Consider the following 19,622-nt stretch of genomic DNA (forward strand, 5'->3'; position numbering starts at 1 on the left):
GCGGCAAAATAGTTCCTCCAGGTGCAATGACCAAAGATCAGAAGAAACAGGGTAAAATAAGCTATGCTTACAGAGCAGTTCTTTGCAGGGTTCCGTTTCCAATGTGCTTTGTCTATCTTGGTTGTTGCTGTCGATCGTAGGGAGGCACATGTCTTCACCCGTGGATTTAGCAACAACAGATTCTGTTAAAAAAAAAAGAAGCACATTAAGATAGCATCCTGTTTCTTGACAATTAAACTCACTTAATTTTATTCCTCCAAAATTTTTGTGTGTTCCACAAGCCACTCATGACCCAAGTTAAAGGAATCTATCCACCAACATTTTTAGAGAAGAGGTCCAGGGTGGATGAGGACGACCATGTGTAAGAATTCTTGCCCCCATTCAAAACAAGGACTGGGTTCCCCCTTGTCCTCCCCTTCCACCCCATCAGCCGTCGCATACAGCATATAATCCTCCAACATTTTCATCACCTCCAACAGGATCCCACCACTGGCCACATCTTCCCATCTCCACCCCTTTCTGCTTTCCGCAGAGACTCCCTGGACAACTCGTCCTTTCCCACCCAAACTACCCCCTCCTCAGGTACTTTCCCCTGCAACTGCAGGAGATGCAACACCCGTCCCTTTACCTCCTCCCTCGACTCCATCCAAGGACCCAAACAGTCTTTCCAGGTGAGGCAGAGGTTCACTTGCACCTCCTCCAACATCATCTACTGTATCCGCTGTTCCAGGTGGCAACTTCTCTACATCGGCGAGATCAAACGCATGCTCGGCGATCGTTTCGCTGAACACCTCTACTCTGTCGTCTTAACCTACTTGATCTCCCGGTGGCTCAGCACTTCAACTCCCCCTCCCATTCACAATCTGACCTTTCTGTCCTGGGCCTCCTCCATTGTCAGAGTGAGGCCCAGTGCAAATTGGAGGAACAGCACCCCATATTTAACTTGGGTAGTTTACACCCCAGTGGTATGAACATTGACTTCCCTAACTTCAGGTAGCCCTTGCTTTCTCTCTCCATCCCCTTCCCCTTCCTAGTTCTCCCACTAGTCTTACAGTCTCCAACTCCATTCTATCTTTGTCCTACCCCCTCCCCTGACATCAGTCTGAAGAAGGTTCTCGACCCAAAACGTCGCTCATTCCTTCTTTCTAGAGATGCTGCATAACCCGCTGAGTTACTCCAGCATTTTGTGTCTACTTTTGAGCCACAACCATGTTGGAACAGCAGAGCAGACTTGAGAAGCCAACTGGCCTTCTCCTGATCCCATTTTCTTTTGTCTTATTTTCTTTTGTTCTTACATTCCTTCATGTATTTTATACTAAGCACAATTGAGCAGTCATCCAATGCTCTGGTCCTAGCCTAGCTCAGGCCCTTGAGTTCTGGCAACATCCTCATAGATCTTCTCTGCACCCTTTCCAGCTTAACAATAAGAAAGAAATACCTGCACAGAAATAATACCGGATCAAATAATTCTCTGCAATAGAGTACTTGCACTTCTAAATTATTGAATTTAAAAACATCTATTTTGAATTCCTGCTGGATTTGAACATAAGAAATAGAAAATAGGAGAAGCCATTATCTCCTTTGTGCCTTTGCTGCTGATCGTGGCAGATCTTTAATTTCACTGTTTACACAAAATCCATATCTCTTGTTTCCATAAAATAGCAAAAAATACGACCAGATTTTGCCTTCAATATACTCAGTAAATATTATCACAACCCGCTTCATTAGAGAATTTCAAAAACTCATTTTCGTTTCGATGAAGAAATTACTTCTCATCTCTGTCCTGAATAGACAAGTCATAGAAAGTCACAGAACCATAGAATTATACAGTATGGCAACAGGCCCTTCGGCCCAACTTGCCCCCAGCGACCAACATGTCCGATCTACACTAGTCCCACCTGCCTGCGTTTAGCCCATATCCCTCGAAATCCGTTCTATCCATGTACCTGTGTAATTGTTTCTTTGTCCCTGTCACAACTACCTCCTCTGGCAGCTTGTTCCATACACCCACCACCCTTTGTGTGAAAAAGTCACCCCTCAGATTCCTATTAAATCTTTCCCCCTTCACCCTAAACCCATGTTCACTGATCTCCAGTTCCCCAACTCTGGGAAAGAGACTCTGTGCATCTACCCGATCTATGCCTCTCATGGTTTTTATACACCTCTATAAAATCACCCCTCATTCTCCTGCGCTCCAAGGAATAGCGTCCCAGCCTACTCAACCTAGTCTTCTATTAATCTCAAGCATCATAAGTGTCCTAGTGGCATCCGCCTTTCAAGCCTTGTGTGAGTTTTGTACTTCACCTCTCATTATTCCGAGCTCTCTGAAGGGTATTGGCCCAGTTTGTGCTATCTCTCCGTCGAGGACAAACACAGCTTCCCAGAAATTAATCTGGAGAACCTTTGTTCTGATGATAGTTTTAATCTAATCTCCAGGTGGGCGAAACTGGTGAGATCCGCATTAGCCATCCACTTCACAGCCTGATAATTTTAATTTCCACTGTAGTCAATGGAAAGAAAAATTAAGTGGGTTACAAAGCAAGCAGCAAATCAGATGTCATCAGTTTCCCATCAGGAAAGTTAGATTAAATTTGACCCCACACTGATACACGGAACATTCTATTGCTGTAATTCTCTATCAGGAAATGAATGTCAACAGAGTTTCAGTCAAGAATTTTGACGAGCATCTGCGGATATCCTAATTCAAGTGACAAATAACATATGGCTCATTTACTAAAGTGATTGATTAACATACAGTATCTAGAGCCAAGAGTTAGGGTGCAAGGAAAACAAGGATTCTGAAAGTACACCATGGGATACCAGGGTATAAATATATTCTGAAATTGCTTTGTTATTTTATTGAAATGAAGTTCAAATATTATAATGATTAACAAAGGAGTACATTTTATTTGATTGGATTGCTTTTACTGGTTTCAAAAGGCCAACTATTTAGAATATATGCTGCTCTCTCAAACTATTTTGCCTCAGGTCTTTTTACCAGTCACTAAAAGTTAAACAAAATTGCTCACAAATAAATTCTCTAATAATTATAGAAAATTAGATTGCATGGAGCGATTATTGTTTGATGTATTCAATACAGATTGATGTATTCAAATGATTTAACAAATCCATTATATTTTAAACTGAATCAAAACAGTCAAAACGTCAAAACATTAGTTTACCAAGCGAGAGAAGTCAGAGAAAACAATTTCTAATACGCTGGTGCTAGGACCATGGCATGAAGAATAACTTGGAAAGATTTGGGATATATTTCTCCCAAACGGTATCCTAACTCGTAGTGCCCAAGCATTTCCTTGTCACTGTAAAATTATTTAGGCGATCAGTTTTAGTCCAACATTTTTGGAGTAGGGTTCAATGATGAAAAACATTTTGTTCAAATAGACAGAAACAAAGTACACATTGAAGTGTAGCTGAATTGTGAGGTGATACGCCAGTAACAAATTCTGAGCAGCTTATTTTTAGCAGAATAAAAAAAACACAAAGCATCACTGAGCCTTGACAACATATTATCGCAGATAAGAAGATTAATTTAACAAGCAAAATTATTTCAAAGCTGAGGCTGGGATTTGTGAAAAGCACCAGGGATTCCAGCAGCTTAGTGCTTAGCATTTTCCAGCTACTTATTCACTTTAATTTTTTGAAATTATTTAAAACAACTAAAGGGACAACTTAAAATTTTGGGTCTCACGATGGAAATTTCAATGTTTCAGGAGGCCAAATGCAAACTATGGCTCAAGGATGTCATGGGAAAGAGAACAGAAATGTGAATAAGAAATGAAAATGAAAAACACCGAGTCCATTTCATTTTTCTAGATAATAAGAACTTCTTGCTGATTTGAAAGATTCTCCTAAATGTGGAAATTTGTGGGCTGAAATATATTATGGAGTGTAAAATGTAGACTACATCAGCATTTGGTGTCAAAAAAATTAAAGTAGCTCTAAAATCTGAACAGTTCGGAAATAAATGATCATAATTAGGTATGCAAGTTAAACTTTCAGATAAATTCTATGCTCTTTATATATCAAGATTTGTAATTTTTTATTAAAAAATGAAATAAATGCCAACCACCGAACAAAATGCAGCAGGGTACAGCATAAATTATACTGTAAAATCTATCCTGCGGTTTTATTCAGCTTTATTCAAAGCATTTCTGAGGAAAAACTTTTGCTGCAAAGAAATGGGTTGGTGGGTTCAAAAGCACACTTTGAGATTTTGATTAAATGAATTAGTTGAATGCAAGTACTGTTATATACTGCTTGACAGGTTTGCTATAATGACGCAAGTTAGCTGTAACAATGAGGTTTGAATATTAAAAATACATAATTGCACACAGAAGTTGTGCTTGCCTATCATAATCAACCACTTTATCGGCTACAGGGTCACAGGGACAGGACTAGGCCAATGAATTTAAAATCTCCAATGGATGAAATCATAGAAGATCTCTGCCTTCACTCCGTTCATCATCTTGGATTACATTTATTTCAATAGCTAACGATAGTCCATTGACTCCATCTAACACCGTAAACAACTTATCTTCACATCGGTGGTGTACCAAAGTCAAAGTCAAATCTAATCGTCACAGTGAAATGAATTTGCAATGCAGCGATACAGTTGAAAAAAAGAACACACAATACACAATAGAATTTAACACCAAACATCCACCACAGCATTCTTCACTGTGGTGGAAGGCAACAAAGTTGCGCTTACTATGTCTTAAGTGATGGCAATCACTTAATGCATTGCCATTACTTGGCAAAGTTATTTTGAGAGCATCTCCCAAGCCCATTGCTCTACCCACCATGAAGGGAAAGAGCAGTGCGTTCATGGATACTCCATCACTATCTCTGGACCCAATCCTAAAACTCCTTTTCCTGCAGTATTGTAGGAACCTAAAAGAGCTCCAGTGGGTCAAGATGGCTCATTTGTTTGATGGCCATCAAATGATGGCTCATTGCTTTATCAAGGTTAGTTAGTGATGGCTGATAAACAAAAGGACACAAAGTGCTAGAGTAACTCAGCAGTTTAGTCAGCACCCCTGGAGAACATGCATGGATGAAATTTCGGGTCGAGAACCTTCCTTGCAAACAATGAAATAAATTAAACGTTGCTTGGAAAGTAAGATTCTGAGTTAGGAAGAAGAGCAAAGGAAGCTGAGATGAAAGAAACAAATACATAAAAGTATCCACAATGTCCCCTTTTCCTTTTCTCCAGAGATGCCGCTTGACCCGCTGAGTTACTCCACCATTATGTGTCTACCTTTTGATTCTTTTTTCCCACAGATGCTACTTTCTTGCAGCAGTTTATTTTTTGCCTCAGGATCCCAGTATTTGCAAGCTGTTCTATGGCCAAGATAGAGTGGGCCATGGAGATCTGAGACTCTATTCGGGACTTAAGAGGAATCGAAAGGTTTGTACGGCTCATCCGGTTTTGGGGGGTGGGTGCTGTTGATGAGTGAATGGTAGTCATAAGTACCAGATAAACAATGTCAATGGGACTCACCTTAAAGGCGTCCCGATCAGACACTTAAATTGTAAAGCATAGTTATTCCAGAGGTTCCCACCTCCAGTTTAAATTCCATTTGGAATATTGTCGAAGGCCAAAAACCAAGAACCAATGGTTGTTGCTAGGACTGCTTGGTCTAGTTTTCCCACATATGTCTAAAAGAAATATCACATTTGAAATGATGTAATTTCATGATCTTCGTTTAGTGCTGCCACTTTCTAAAGTAGAATTTATTATTGCCACATTTTTCTTTATGGTATGTAATCTCATATTGCTGTAATAAACAGTGCTATACAGTCCAATTTATTGGCAAGGTAAATGTTCCCAAGCTAATAAAGGATGATTTGTCATTACAACAATTATAGGCCCACTGTTAATTGCAATGGTTGCTTAAGTTAATGTAACCAATTAATGATTTTTTGGTATTTGGTACACAGCAATTTTGCTGTATTCAGTTTTAGCAAATTGCAAGTTGTTCAATAATAAAAGCTATCGGAAACAATAGCCTTTTTTCAATAGTAATCGAAAACTGAACATTGCGCTATAAATAGATGGTAGCATGGCAATTTCTCAAAGCTCTGATCTGCATCTTTCTTCTCTCTTTATTCTCATGTTGAAGTGAAAAATCATCACACTATCTCCTCAGTCTCTCCCATGGTTTCCTAATTGTGAAAGACTTTCCAACTGCTCTTCTGACAATTTAAAACTTCAAAAAATATAATAAGCAGGTGTGCAACGCCATTTTGGTGCATTAGGGATAAACAATAAATGTTGGCAAGCTACTGAAAGAAAGAAATTGAAAACATCTGATCAATGCTTCCCAGTTAACTCTCTCTTCTTTAGCAATCTTTTTTGTAACTGTTCAGGCATTCTTTCATTGTAACTAAATTATAACTTAATTCCAATAAACGAGTTCTGTATTCCGAAAAATGCAAGGAATCATGGGATTTGTCAAAGGTCGAACGCAATAAATAAATCGAACGCAGCGTTGTAGATTCAGCGATTATAGCGATTACAGCGATTATCCCCTGCGTCAGAGCGCCAGCCCGGGCTCAACCTGCTCCGGCCCGGCGCTCAACTGTGCTGCGTTGTGGGCTGCCTTCAGCCCCGACCTGCAGTTAGAGCTGAGCCCAGACTTTGGGCTTGGGGCTGGGCAATGGAGGGGGGAGGAGGTTGCTGCTGCCGCCAGCACCACCATCACCAACCGTACCCGCAGCTCCAGCCGGCGCCGGCCTGCCCATAGCCGGCAGGAACCCGTCCGCAGACTCTCTCTCCGACCAGGATGACTCCAGCAGTAGCGGCTCCGAGTCGCCCGTCTTCGAGCAGGGCCGCCGGCTGCCCATCTTCAGCAGGATCTCGGTGTCGGACTGAGGGGAGGGTGGTGGAGATGGAGGGCTGCCGGCCAACCGGGCAGGCCAAGCAGAGCCGAGATGGAGCCAGCGGCTGCAGCACTGGCTGCAAGTCCATGGCCACCCCGAACACCTACAGGGACGGGACACCGGGGAGGGGACGGGGAAGGACCTACAGCAACTCAACAGCACCCGCAGCGAAGGAGAGTCGAGCCGACCCCGACCTCAAATGAAACGCCTGCACACAATCCAGCACCATTGTTGCCGAGACATTATAGCTAGTGGCCTATGACCTGGGCATGCACAATCGGAATACCAAACTCACTTATTACAGTGCCAGAGACCCGGTTCGATCCTGACTACCGGTGCTGTCACTACTACGTTTGTACGTTCTTTCCATGACCATGTGGGTTTTCTTTGCGATCTTCGGCTTCCTCCCACACACCAAAGACGTACAGGTTTGTAGGTTAATTGGTTACATGCAAATTGTCCCTCGTGTGTGTAGGATAGTGGTAATGTGTGGGGATTGCTGGTCGGTGTGGAATTGGTGGGCTGAAGGGCCTTCTTCCGTGCTGTATCTCTAAGCAAAACTAAATGGGAAAATATCCCTGCAGATAAACATCCCTGCCTGCAACATATAGGCATTTTACAATAAGCTACTAATTCTCGTGCTGGGACCAACTATTGCTCACACGTTTGGATTGTGAAGAGTTACTCATGCTATGTGGATGTAGATTGTGTGAAGGCACTCTCTGCATGCAAGTAAATGTTTCCAACCTTGTTCCGAGATTTGTGGAGAGAGAAAAAGTAATTGGTGCAGAATATTCAGAAGGTGTGCCAAGGGTTTAGAAGTGAAACAAGTTTGAGGAAGTCTCGACCCAGCATGGGTCTGTGAAGAAAATTATCCATGCTCTGCAAAAAAAAACTGGTTTGATACCAGGAGGCAGAAGCTATAACTTCAAACTAATACAGTCATGCAGTACTTGTACAATGCAAGACCACACTAACCCTGAATTGGAATCTGGGCGGTAATTGTCAATTACACACATCCTGTGATACTCACTTTACAGGAAATTCAGCCCAGTGGACCTGGGGTGTCATTTTTTATTTTTTTTTGCACACAATGTGATTCCGTTCCTATGAAAAATGAAATGTAATTGAAAGTTGGGGGCTTACTGTAAAGAATGCAGAGTCAGCCAGTTTCCTTCTGAGTTCTGTGTGTGTGTGTGCGTTGCGCTGAATCAATAATGAGCAATAGTGTCCAACAACATATGATGTTCAACTAGATGTCAACATTGTGATTTATATTGGTGCAGTTGTTGGGGTTTGAAGGTCAATTTTAATCAGGAGGTATGGCGGCAATTAGTACGAACAAGAACCAGTTTTCAAAATAAAAACGTGTTCACATGTGACTTACGAACAGTAGTCAAACACACACCATTGTGAAAATGACATTGTTGAGCGGCACAGTGGTGCAGCGGTAGAGTTGCTACCTTACAGTGCTTACAGCGCCAGAGACCCGGGTTCGATCCCGACTACGGGTGCTGTCTGTATGGAGATTGTACGTTCTCCATGTGAGATCTTCGGTTTCCACCCCCACTCCAAAGACGTACAGGTTTGTAGGTTAAATAGCTTGTAATGAATCTAAAGTTGTCCCTAGTGTGTATAGGATAGTGTTAATATGCAGGGATCACTGGTCGGCGAGGGCTTGGTGGGCAGAAGGGCCTGTTCCCGCGCTGCATCTCTAAACTAAACTAAAACTAAACACAAAGTGATAACTCAGTGGTTCAGGCACCATATCTAGAGAACATGGATATGTGACTTTTCGGGTCGAGACCCTTCTTCAGGCTAAGGTCAGTCAGGTTTTGACCCAAAACCTCACCTGTCCAAGTTCTCCAGAGATGCTGCTTGACCTGCTGAGTTACTCCAGCACTTTTTGCCCTTTTGTGTGTAAACCAACATCTGTGGTTCTTTGTTTCTACAGATACCATTGTCTGAATGATTGCAGGCTACTGACTCATGGAAGTTGATCAATTAAGTAATATATTCTGGAAATTGTGAAGCCAACCTCTTCTGCTGACATTTGTATGAAGAGGCTTTATTAAACAACTGGACTAAGTGGGACCTGTTGGGTTTAAGAAGGAACTGCAGATGCTGGAAAATCGAAAGTACACAAAAATGCTGGAGAAACTCAGCGGGTGCAGCAGCATCTATGACCGTTGAGTCCCAGATTTACACGGGAGGGCTGGACCCCCAACGCAATATTCCACCTCTCCACCAATTCCAATATTGGTGGCCAGTGCCCCCCCACTGGCCACCAACTTGACCCACAACACCCATGCTAGCGCTCCAGAATCTGGGGGGGGGGGGGGGGGAGATTCTGGAGCGCTAGCATGGGTGTTGTGGGTCAAGTCAAGCACAGTGAGTGCAGAGCCAACAATCCATTTCAATCCATTTCATGTCAAGTCAATCCATTTCAAGTCAAGTCAAGTCAAGCACAGGCAGGCGGGGCCAGCCAACAATACAATCCATTTGCTTTCATTTCAGGTGAGGTCAAGCAAAGCAAAGGCAAAGCAAAAGCAAAAGCACAGGGCGGGCCAAACAATTCATTTCATTTCATTAAGGGCTAACAAATAATTTATTGCAAGCACATTAAGGGTTAACAAATCATCAATCATTGCAAGCACATTGCTGGCTAACAAATCATTTATATCATGCACATTAAGGGTTAACAAAATGATCATTCATTGCAAGCACATTACTGGCTAACAAATCATTTATTGCAAGCACATTAAGGGTTAACAAATCATCATTAATTGCAAGCACATTAAGGGTTAACAAATCATTTATTGCAAGCACATAAAGGGTTAACCACATAAAGCACATAGAGCGTAGACTCACAGCAGAATCACAGTTGTGGCCTCTCCACAGTGACTGATACACGCCCAGGCAACCGGGGTTTTATAGTCCTGCCCCCTCCCCCCGGAAGGGGCATTACCTTCAACATGGTGATAGACAGGCGAGAGGACAAATCAGTTGATCTCAAATTATTTTAAACATTCACAACCTTTTTATTTTTCATCGATCGAAAAAATCCTCGTGGTTGCATCAGCGGAGGAGGACTGTGAGTAAGATGGCCAAAATTCATAGCGATATATCGTAGCGTAATTTCTAAAATCAATATACAGCACAGACAGGAAGGGGTCAAGATGAGACTTTTAGTTATATATTTACTTTTAGTAATATTTATCGATACATTAAGGACACTGAATCCATTAGACAGTAGGCATCCTGGTTTTGCACAATTGTAAGTAATGTGGAGAAAACAATAAATAAGTGTTGGTGTTAATTGGCCTATGTTGAAACTTCCAAGATAAGATCAGAGAAGAGAGAAAATGGACATTCTGTTACATGATTCATAGTTAAAGACGTTCTAAAAATGTAATTCGGGAAAATTACTTCTCTACAGCTGAAAGTTTAAGTAAATTACGTAACAATCATTACTGTAATTGTGTTCAGGCACCTACTGTTATCTTTGTGCTTAAAGTTTGTAAAACATTGATATACTTTGAGTTCAAAAGATACTTTTGAAATGCTTCCAGGAAAACCTCTCAAATGCCTGCTTATTCTGCTGAGTAGAGTCATTTTACATCTGTAGCTTTGGTTTCCACATGGTTCAAAGGTACAAAACAAGCATGGCCCGTGCAATTAGTAGGCCATTCGTAGAGTCATAGAGCATGGAAACAGGCCCATCAGCCCAACTTGCCCACACCGATCAACATGTCCCATCTGCACTAGTCTCACCTGCATGTGTTTGGCCTATATCCCTCTAATCATATCCTATCTATGTACCTGCATAAATGTTCCTTAAACATTGCGATAGTACCTGCCTCAACTACCTCTTCCAGCAGCCCGTCCATATACCCATCATCTTTAGTGTAAAAAAGTTACCCCTCAGTTTCCTATTGAATTGTTCCTCCCTCACCTTAAATCTTTGTCCTCTGGGAGTGTTCCCCACTCATGAAGAATTAAACCACATCAGGATCATTTAAAGGGAACTTGCTCTCTCCAAAGATAGACACAAAAAACTGGAGTAACTCAGCGGGACAGGCAGCATCTCTGGAGAGAAGGAATAGGTGATGTTTTGGGTCAAGACTCTTCTTCAGACTGGTTAGGGATAAGGGAAACAAGAGATATAGATGATGAAGTGGAGAGATAAAGAACAATGAATGGAAGATAAGCAAAATAGTAACTATGATAAAGGAAACAGGCTATTTGTAGGGTGAAAATGAGAAGCTAGTGCAACTTGGGAGGGGGAGGGATAGAGAGGGAAGGAATGCCGGGGCTACCTGAAGTGAGAGAAATCAATATTCATACCACTGGGCTGCAAAATATGAGATGTTGTTCCTCCATTTTGCATTTAGCCTCACTCTGACAATGGAGGAGACCGAGTTCAGAAAGGTCTGTGTAGGAATGGGAAGGAGAATTAAAGTGTCCAGCAACCGGGAGATCTGGATGGTTCAGGCGAAGGAGTTCCGCGAAACGATCGCCCAGTCTGCGTTTGGTCTCGCCGATGTATAAGAGGCCGCATCTCGAACAACGGATACAGTAAATGATGTTGGAGGTGCAAGTGAACCTCTGCCTAACCTGAAAGGACTGTCGGAGTTCCTTGACAGAGTAGAGGGAGGAGGTATAGCGATAGGTGTTGCATCTTCTGCAGTTGCAGGGGAAGGTACCTGGCGAGTGGGTGGTTTGGGTGGGAATGGATGAGTTAACCAGGGAGTTGCGGGGTGAGTTGAGGTTGTTCTCTCCAAAACTGGGAACCCAATTTAGAAGGAAACTGTTAGGTAGTTAAACCCATAGCTTCGTCTTATGGCTCTTATCACCACCCTTAACCCTATCCCTGTGAATGTATCTGACAACCTCCCTCACACTACCCCTCATTTATCGATCTGCCAACCCAGCCACCCACCAGCAACTCAGCCCACACCCAGCTACTTAATGCAATCCTAAAGTCCTAAAGGGTCATCCCGTTGTTATGAGACTTTAGACTTTAGAGATACAGCATGGAAACAGGCATTTCAGCCCATTGAGTGTGCCAACCAGCAATCACCCCATACATTAGCACTATCCTACACATTAGGGACAATTTACAATGTTACATAAGCCAATTAGCCTACAAACCTACATGTCTTTGGAGTGTGGGAGGAAACTGGATCACCCGGATCACCCACGCGGTCACAGGGAGAACATACAACCTCCGTACAGACAGCACCCGTAGTCAGGATCAAACCCGGGTGTCTGGCCCTGTAAGGCATCAACTCTACCGTTGCCCCACTGTGCTGCCCCTAAATGTTGTTTAGGACAAGGAACAGAGAGATCGTGGTGTTTTGGAGGATGTGCCCCATGTTATTTTTAAAGGAAGAAGGGAATAGGATGAATTCATGATAACGTCAGAAAAGAAAACACCAAAATTAGCTATTTGGGCTAAACGGCATGTTTGTGTTTTGTAAAGAATTGAAAGGCAGCTCAAAGGAAATTTGGCAAATTAAGCAAGACAGAGGAGGGGTAAGCAAGTGAATGTTTAGAGAAATTAAACGGTGTGCATGTAAAGGAAGCAATCAAGACTGCTTTGGCAGATGGGACAGGTAATCATTTTTGATACCACCAGGCTTGAAGATATTAATATTCATTTTTAAATTGCATGTCATTTTTCTCCCCACTCTGAACTCTGATATTCCTTGCTTGCCAAATGAATAATCATCAGGAGACAAATTTACTGAACATGATGCATATGTCTGATCAAAATACTTGATGATGAATTGTAGAAGCAGCACAGAGATGACTGAGTTGTACGAACGGTTAGTGTGTCTCAGGAATGCCTCTCCGTACCTTTCTAACCTAGAAATTGGATTATGCCAGCACCCTTTCAAGTATGAAAAATTTGAGATGAAGGGACAAAGAACAAAACAAAATAGTGGACCATGTTAATGGCATTCCATCACCTCTTCAAGGAAGAGTGGAGTTGCATAGAACAGTGTAGCACAGGTAAAGGCCTTTCGGTCCACAATGTCTGTGCTGAACATGTTGCTACGATAAACTAATCGCATCTGTCTGCACACGATCCATGTCTTTCCCTTCCATTGCAAATCCATGTGCCAATCTAAAAGCTTCTTAACCACCACTATTATGTCTGCCTCCATTACTAACCCTGACTATGTATTCCAGGCAACCCTGTGTGTAGAGCAACTTGCCCCACACATCTCCTTTAAGCTTTGTACCTCTCACCTTAAAACTACGTCCTCTAGTCTTTAACATTGGGGAAAAAAGATTGTGAAATTGCAAAGCTTTTGTCCGTTCTTTCCCTTTAATCGGCTCTTTGTAAGGTTCAGCGTAGATTCAACTTGTTACTATGACATTATGTAGTTAAGGTAAACCCGAAGGCTGGTCTCAACCCGAAACGTTTCTTTTCTCCAGAGATGCTGCCTGACCCGCTGAGTTACTCCAGCCTTTTGGGTCTATCTTCGTCTGAGTTGATAAACCAGGCACACAAATTAAAGTCTGTCTGTCACAGTTGAGCAATTTAAATCCAATTAATTAAAAGAAAACTACTGTATGGGTCATAAAAGCCCAAGTGCATTCACTGGCATCGCTAATTTAGTGAAGGAATCCTGTTATCCTGACGCAGACTGAGTTACAAAATTGGCTCTGGAGTTTCCCTTTGAAATTACCTAATGAGCCATTCGGTGAATCCAAGCTACCAGGAAAAATAATAATGCTCAAGCAAGTCACGAGAGAAGACATTTCACTTAAGCTCACATAACCTAGCCAGTCCAGCAAACTCTTCCTAATTAATATCTGTTGATTCCCAAAATGGTGAGAGGTGTCTCATGGACGTTTGGCGACAGTCCAATGCAGCCATAATCACTGAAACTGCATTGTAAACTTCTTCCTCACCACTTGTCTATTTTCATTCTCATCCAAGGCCAAACCTTAAGGTGGCCGTTTGGTCATCTAAGGACGTGGAATTGCTGAAGGGAATTGATTGTGGACATTATGATATCTCTTACAATACAATAATACTTTAATAGCCAAGTATGTTTCGCAACATACAAGGAATTTCATTTGGCAAGTCAGTCATACAAATAAAAAGCAACAGAACACACAAAATACATTTTAACATAAACATCCACCACAGTGATTCCTCCACATTCCTCACTGTGATGGATGGCGAAAAAAAAGTTCAATCTCTTCCCTTCTTTGTCCTCCTGAGGTTGGGGGCCTCGAGCCTTTCATAGACAGGGCGATCTTACTCCCGTAGCCAGCAGTCGAGCGCTCCTCGGCGGGGTGATCAAGCTCCTGCATCGGGGGAGAATCTCAGCTCCGCCGCGCCGGCGTTCGGACCCCGGGTCGGGGCTTGTTGAACCCTCTGTCATTGGAGCTCCCGACATCTACGGTTTCTACCCGAGACTGTGAGCTCTGATGGTAAAATCTGCAGGCCGTGGTTGGATAGATCCCACGCAAGGGATCAACTCCGATGGTAAGGCCACTCCCGCGGTGGGGTTCAAAGTCAGTCCCGTGCAAGGCCTCCAGCTCCACGATGTTAGGCCGCAGAGCGACCAGAGACACAACCCGGAAAATAATTGCATGTCCGGCAGGGTAAGAGATTGAAAAAAAAGTTGCCCCCAACTCCCTCCCCCTCCCCCACATAAAACAAACCAAAGAACATTTACACAAACTTTTAAAACGCACTAAAAATCAAAAAGAAAGACGAAAAAACAGACAGACTGTTGGCGAGGCTGCCAATCATGTGGCGCCCCCTGGTGGCTAATTTACTCAAGCACTTTATGTTTTGCCCTTCAGGATTTTGTATGTTTCAAATAAATTCATTCTCACTCCTTTAATCTCGAGTGGATGCAATACTAGTCTCCATAGACAACCTGCCCAAGGTACTAGTCTAGTAAACATTCTCCAAAGAGCATCCAACACATGAACACACTTTCATAACTCTTGGCTCCACATCCGATGTCTCAAGGGAAGTCTCCTGCTAATGACCACCGTATCTCAGCTGGTGAATCAGTGTACCTCCATTTGGTAGCACCGTTGAGGGTAGCAAGTACATTGAATCTCAACAGGGAAGGAGACTTCAATGTCCAACAGTAACTGTCGCTCGTTATTATCACAGACACATCTATCCCTGCCAGCATTAACTGAAATGGTGAACAAACTTGTTCATTCTGAGAGGAATTGAATGAAAATATAAGGAACTAATGCTTTAGTTATTGAGGACACAGATGAGACGACATCAGGAGTATTGCATAGAAAATGTATTCCCTTTGTTAATAAAGTGTGTTCATGTTTTGGAAGCAGTTTGGAGAAGGTTTACTGGACTAGTACCTTGGGCAGGTTGTCTATGGAGACTAGTCTTGCGTCCACTCGAGATTAAAAGAGAGAGAAGGAATTTACTTGAAACATACAAGATCCTGAAGGGCAAAACACAAAGTGCTGGAGTAAATTAGCAGGTCAGCTAACATCTAAATCAGTCTGAAGTAGGGTCCGTAAGTAGTGCCACCTATCCATTCCCTCCTCAGATGCTGCTTGACCTGCTAAGTTACTCCAGCACTCTGTGTTTAGCTCAAGATTCCAGCATCTGCAGGTTATCGAGTCTTCAAAATCCTGATGAGTGCTGAGCAGAAGTATTCTTATTAAAACAGCTACATAAGAAGTGCCTGTTTGAACACTTTAACAATCTCAATCAGCTTTATTCCTTCAATAGTACTTTATTTGTCGCATGTACAGAGGTACAGTGAAATTCATTTATGTACACAGCTCAGTACAAGTATCACAATACATAAGTTAGTATGTATCTTAGTAAACATCTTAGATAAGCATCTCAGATACAATACCAGCATCTCAGACACAGTGCATGACACTGTAAGGACTGAGGTAATCACCTAACAGCACAGTGATAGCACTGCCAGCTGGCCATGAAGAAACCTGCCCAGATGGTTACACCTGGCTCTGGAAGGAAGGGATTTTGCCTTCTTGACATTAGTAGCACCCAGACCCTTGCTCCAGGGTGTACGATCCCCAGCACTGATAGCATCAACCGGCTGTGCATTCAATCGGGTGGAAGACAGGCAGTAAAATCGAGAAAATAAATCTCTAGTCCCATTCTGTATTATAAACTAAATACAGATTGGAGCACGCACATGAATGAATACAGAAGTTTTAAAAAATCACGTTAAAATAAAGGTGCTTTCCACTTTAAAATGGTTTAATTTTGGAAAAACTATTCTGCTGAAATAACAATCTTAACACAAACAAAGCTTTTGCTGAGGCCCTTTGAGGACTGTTTAGGAGTAAGCATGGGTCTGTACTTGCTTGCTATGATTCTGCTAATCTTATTTTTATAACCATCTGGTAAAATAATGTCACCGTGTCTGCCAGTGGGGAGGTGGGGGAACGTGATCCGTAAAATCAAAGTATTGTCTTTAGAAAAGTATTACATTGAAACCTCAGCCGCACTTCATCAGAAAATGCTTAGATTTTGTTTCACTGGTTCCTACCAATGAAAATAGTGCACAATAAGATCATCAGATCACTTTTCTGATTTGAATAGCTCGGCGAAGACTAAAGTCCACAGTTTGTGGAGGAGTAGGCTATTTCCTCATGCTGCACAAATAGCTGGCTGCTTCCCTCCAAAATAAAAGTCAGCATCAACAGGGTCGGCACAGTGGCGCAGCGGTAGAGTTGCCACCTTACAGCTCCAGAGACCCGGGTTCGATCCCGACTATGGGTGGTGTCTGTATGGAGTTTGTACGTTCTCCCAGTGACCGCGTATGTTTTCCTCAGGTGCTCCGGTTTCCTCCCACACTCCAACGACGTACCGGTTTGTAGGTTAATTGGCTTTGGTAAAAATGATCCCTGGTGTGTAGGATAGTGCTAGCGTGCGAGGGATCGCTGGCGGTCGTGGACTCGGTGGGCCGAAGGGCCTGTTTCTGCACTCTATCTCTAAACTAAACTTAACTACACATTGATAGCTCCTTTAACATTCACATCACAAATGCCTGACCATTATTTTCTACATTAATGCCATGCTATGTCACTGTTCTTTATTGCTTGTAAATGAGGATATACTTTTTTTGCACCCAGATAACCATTCTTCTGTGTTACGTTGACTCGGAAATGTTTACAAAAGCGGTCTGGAAACATTTGGGATGCAACTTTATTGGATGCTCTATCATTTCAAATAATTATAATGCCATTCAATATCACACTCAAACATCTTGTTCCAAATGCTTTGTTCTCTGAATTATAGTGAAGCCAAAACAATCTTAATTCTTGATAGTTACTGATCCTCCTGATATTTGTACTGAAATAGTCATTAAAGGACCAGTCAGAAACACAACAGTTAAAAGGATTTTCTGTCCCATTGGGCATAAGTGACCTTTATCAAGCTTCTTTACTGACACACATAATATTGTCCTGTATCAAACTAAGGTTGTGTTAAAAAAAAAATTACAATTGCCTTGAGAGATATTTTTTCATATACTTCAACACAGTTCGACTGTGAAAATGGAAGGGAGCAGGAGGATGGGAAAGGTTACCAGGAGCAGTCCAGGCAAATCATTACTAGGCTCATATAGCAATGGTATAGGTGGAGACATCTGACTGCAAGGGCAACAAGGAAGTCCCCGATGCATTTTCACAAATCGTTGTTTCCAGTCCAAAGAGAGCCTCTCCAGATTCTATTCTTCACTATCAACATAGTTCGCTTGTGACCAGCCAAAAAAGCCCAGATTAGTTTAGCTTAGTTTTGTTTCAGAGATCCAGTGCAGAAACAGGCCCTTCGGCCCACCTAGCCTACACCGACCAGTGATCCCCGTACACTAACACTACCCTACATACAGTTGGGACAATTGTACACATGCACCAAGCCAATTAACCTACAAACCTGTACATCTTTGGAGTGTGGCAAGAAACTGAAGATCTCGGAGAAAACCCACACAGTCACAGCGAGAACGTATAAACTCCATGCAGGCAGCGCCCGTAGACGGGATTGAACCTGGGTCTCTGGCACTCAAGCACGATAAGGCAGAAACTCTACCGGTGTGCCACCGTGCCGCCCTGGCGGGATGACAAGTAATAATTCTTCACATCCTCTTTTGCAGGTTCCCTGCTCTGATCATAACATGTGAATGAACATGTCCCTGATCGAATTACTGTCCTGGCTGATTGAAGAGGGCAGCCATCCCTGACATATCCTTGGGGGCAACATGAGATTTATTTCTGCCTTGTGGAAGGATTCTTAAGAGAGCTGGAGGTGCCTCTAGACGCACTATTGTTCTGGTGGCCCTTGACTCCCTCCGACACGCAGAGTCTCCCGGTAGCATTCCATCTCAGATAGGAATGCAGGTCCATTTCATGCTTTCACAAACCGTGGAGTGACTCTCACTCTTTCTCTCTCCTTTGTCATTCTCCCCCAACCCCTCCCCTCCGTTCCCCCACATATCTTCTCCACGCAGTTAAAATTCGATAAATGAAAAATGCTGGAAATCTGGAACACAAACAGAAAATTCAGGCCGCATCGGTGAAAGTGGAAACAGAATCTGCATTTCACAGTTGAAGAACGTTCATCGCATACCAAACAAACCCTCTAATGAACTCTGCCACTTCAACAGTTTCCATCTTCCTTGTCCCAACTAAACCTTACCACGGATTTACAATCCCTCTGCATGTCCATCCCACATCATGATGGTCTGGGGACCCTCTGCTTCGCAATCAGTTACGCTCTTAGCTGAAGATAGACGCAAAAAAGCTGGAGTATCTCAGCGGGACAGGCAGCATCTCTGGAGAGGATTGGCTGACGTTTTGGGTCAAGACCCTTCTTGGCCGAAGGGTCTCGACCGGAAACGTCACCCATTCCTATCCAGGGATACTGCCTGTCCCGCTGAGTTACTCCAGCTTTTTATGTCTATCTTCGGTCTAAACTAGCATCTGCAATTCATTACTAAACACTCTTAGCTGAACTCATCCTCACTTGTAAAAGGGTCTCGAACCGTAATGTCCCCTAGTCCTGTTCTCCAGAGATACTGCCTGGAAGGAATGGGTGATGTTTTGGGTCGAGACCCTTTTTCACTGACTCGGTCTGAAGAAGGGTCTCGACCCGAAATGTCACTCATTCCTTCTATCCAGAGATGCTGTCTGTCCCATGGAGTTACTCCAGCATTTTGTGTCTATCCTGTTGGAAACCATGCCGTTCCAATCTTGATGCAGGTTTCTAGCTGTAAACCAATCTATTTCCATTGTGTCTTTCAGCAACTTCACAAATTCTTCACAGCAAATCCAGCCATAATTTGGCACAATATGCAGAACATTAACAAAAAAAAGGATGAAATTCAATTTCTAGGCACATAACGATGGGTGGCAAACAGCAAGTTTGAAACAATTTTCCACACGGTGGAAAAGATCTGCATGGTTTAACTTTAATTTGAAATGGCAGATGAGTGCACCTAGGGATTCGTACAATCAATATGTATATTTGCCACAAGAATGATGCTGAAACCCACCCGTATTTCTTCAAAGATACCAGGGGAAGCTGATGCCAGATAGCAGCCAGCAAGTGAAAGGGTCAGTAAGCCTTCAAATGAATTGTAATAATAGTACTGAAAAGCCCGAGTTAACAAGAGCTCACGATCAGCTGGTACATATATTTAATCAACCACAAAATGTCATCTGAACAGCAG

At 42.8% G+C, this 19,622-nt stretch overlaps 1 protein-coding gene across 1 annotated transcript in view; it reads right to left on the reverse strand.

The window, feature by feature from the left end:
* Positions 1–19,622, reverse strand: part of LOC129700783 (dihydropyrimidine dehydrogenase [NADP(+)]-like) — a 637,641-nt gene that overhangs the window by 544,440 nt on the left and 73,579 nt on the right. Inside the window, exon 2 of the mRNA XM_055641481.1 lies at positions 72–182. Coding sequence (XP_055497456.1) covers positions 72–182 — 111 coding nt within the window. The remainder of the gene's footprint in view (positions 1–71; positions 183–19,622) is intronic.

This window comes from Leucoraja erinacea, chromosome 10, assembly GCF_028641065.1.
Source record: "Leucoraja erinacea ecotype New England chromosome 10, Leri_hhj_1, whole genome shotgun sequence".
NCBI classification, from domain to species: domain Eukaryota; kingdom Metazoa; phylum Chordata; class Chondrichthyes; order Rajiformes; family Rajidae; genus Leucoraja; species Leucoraja erinaceus.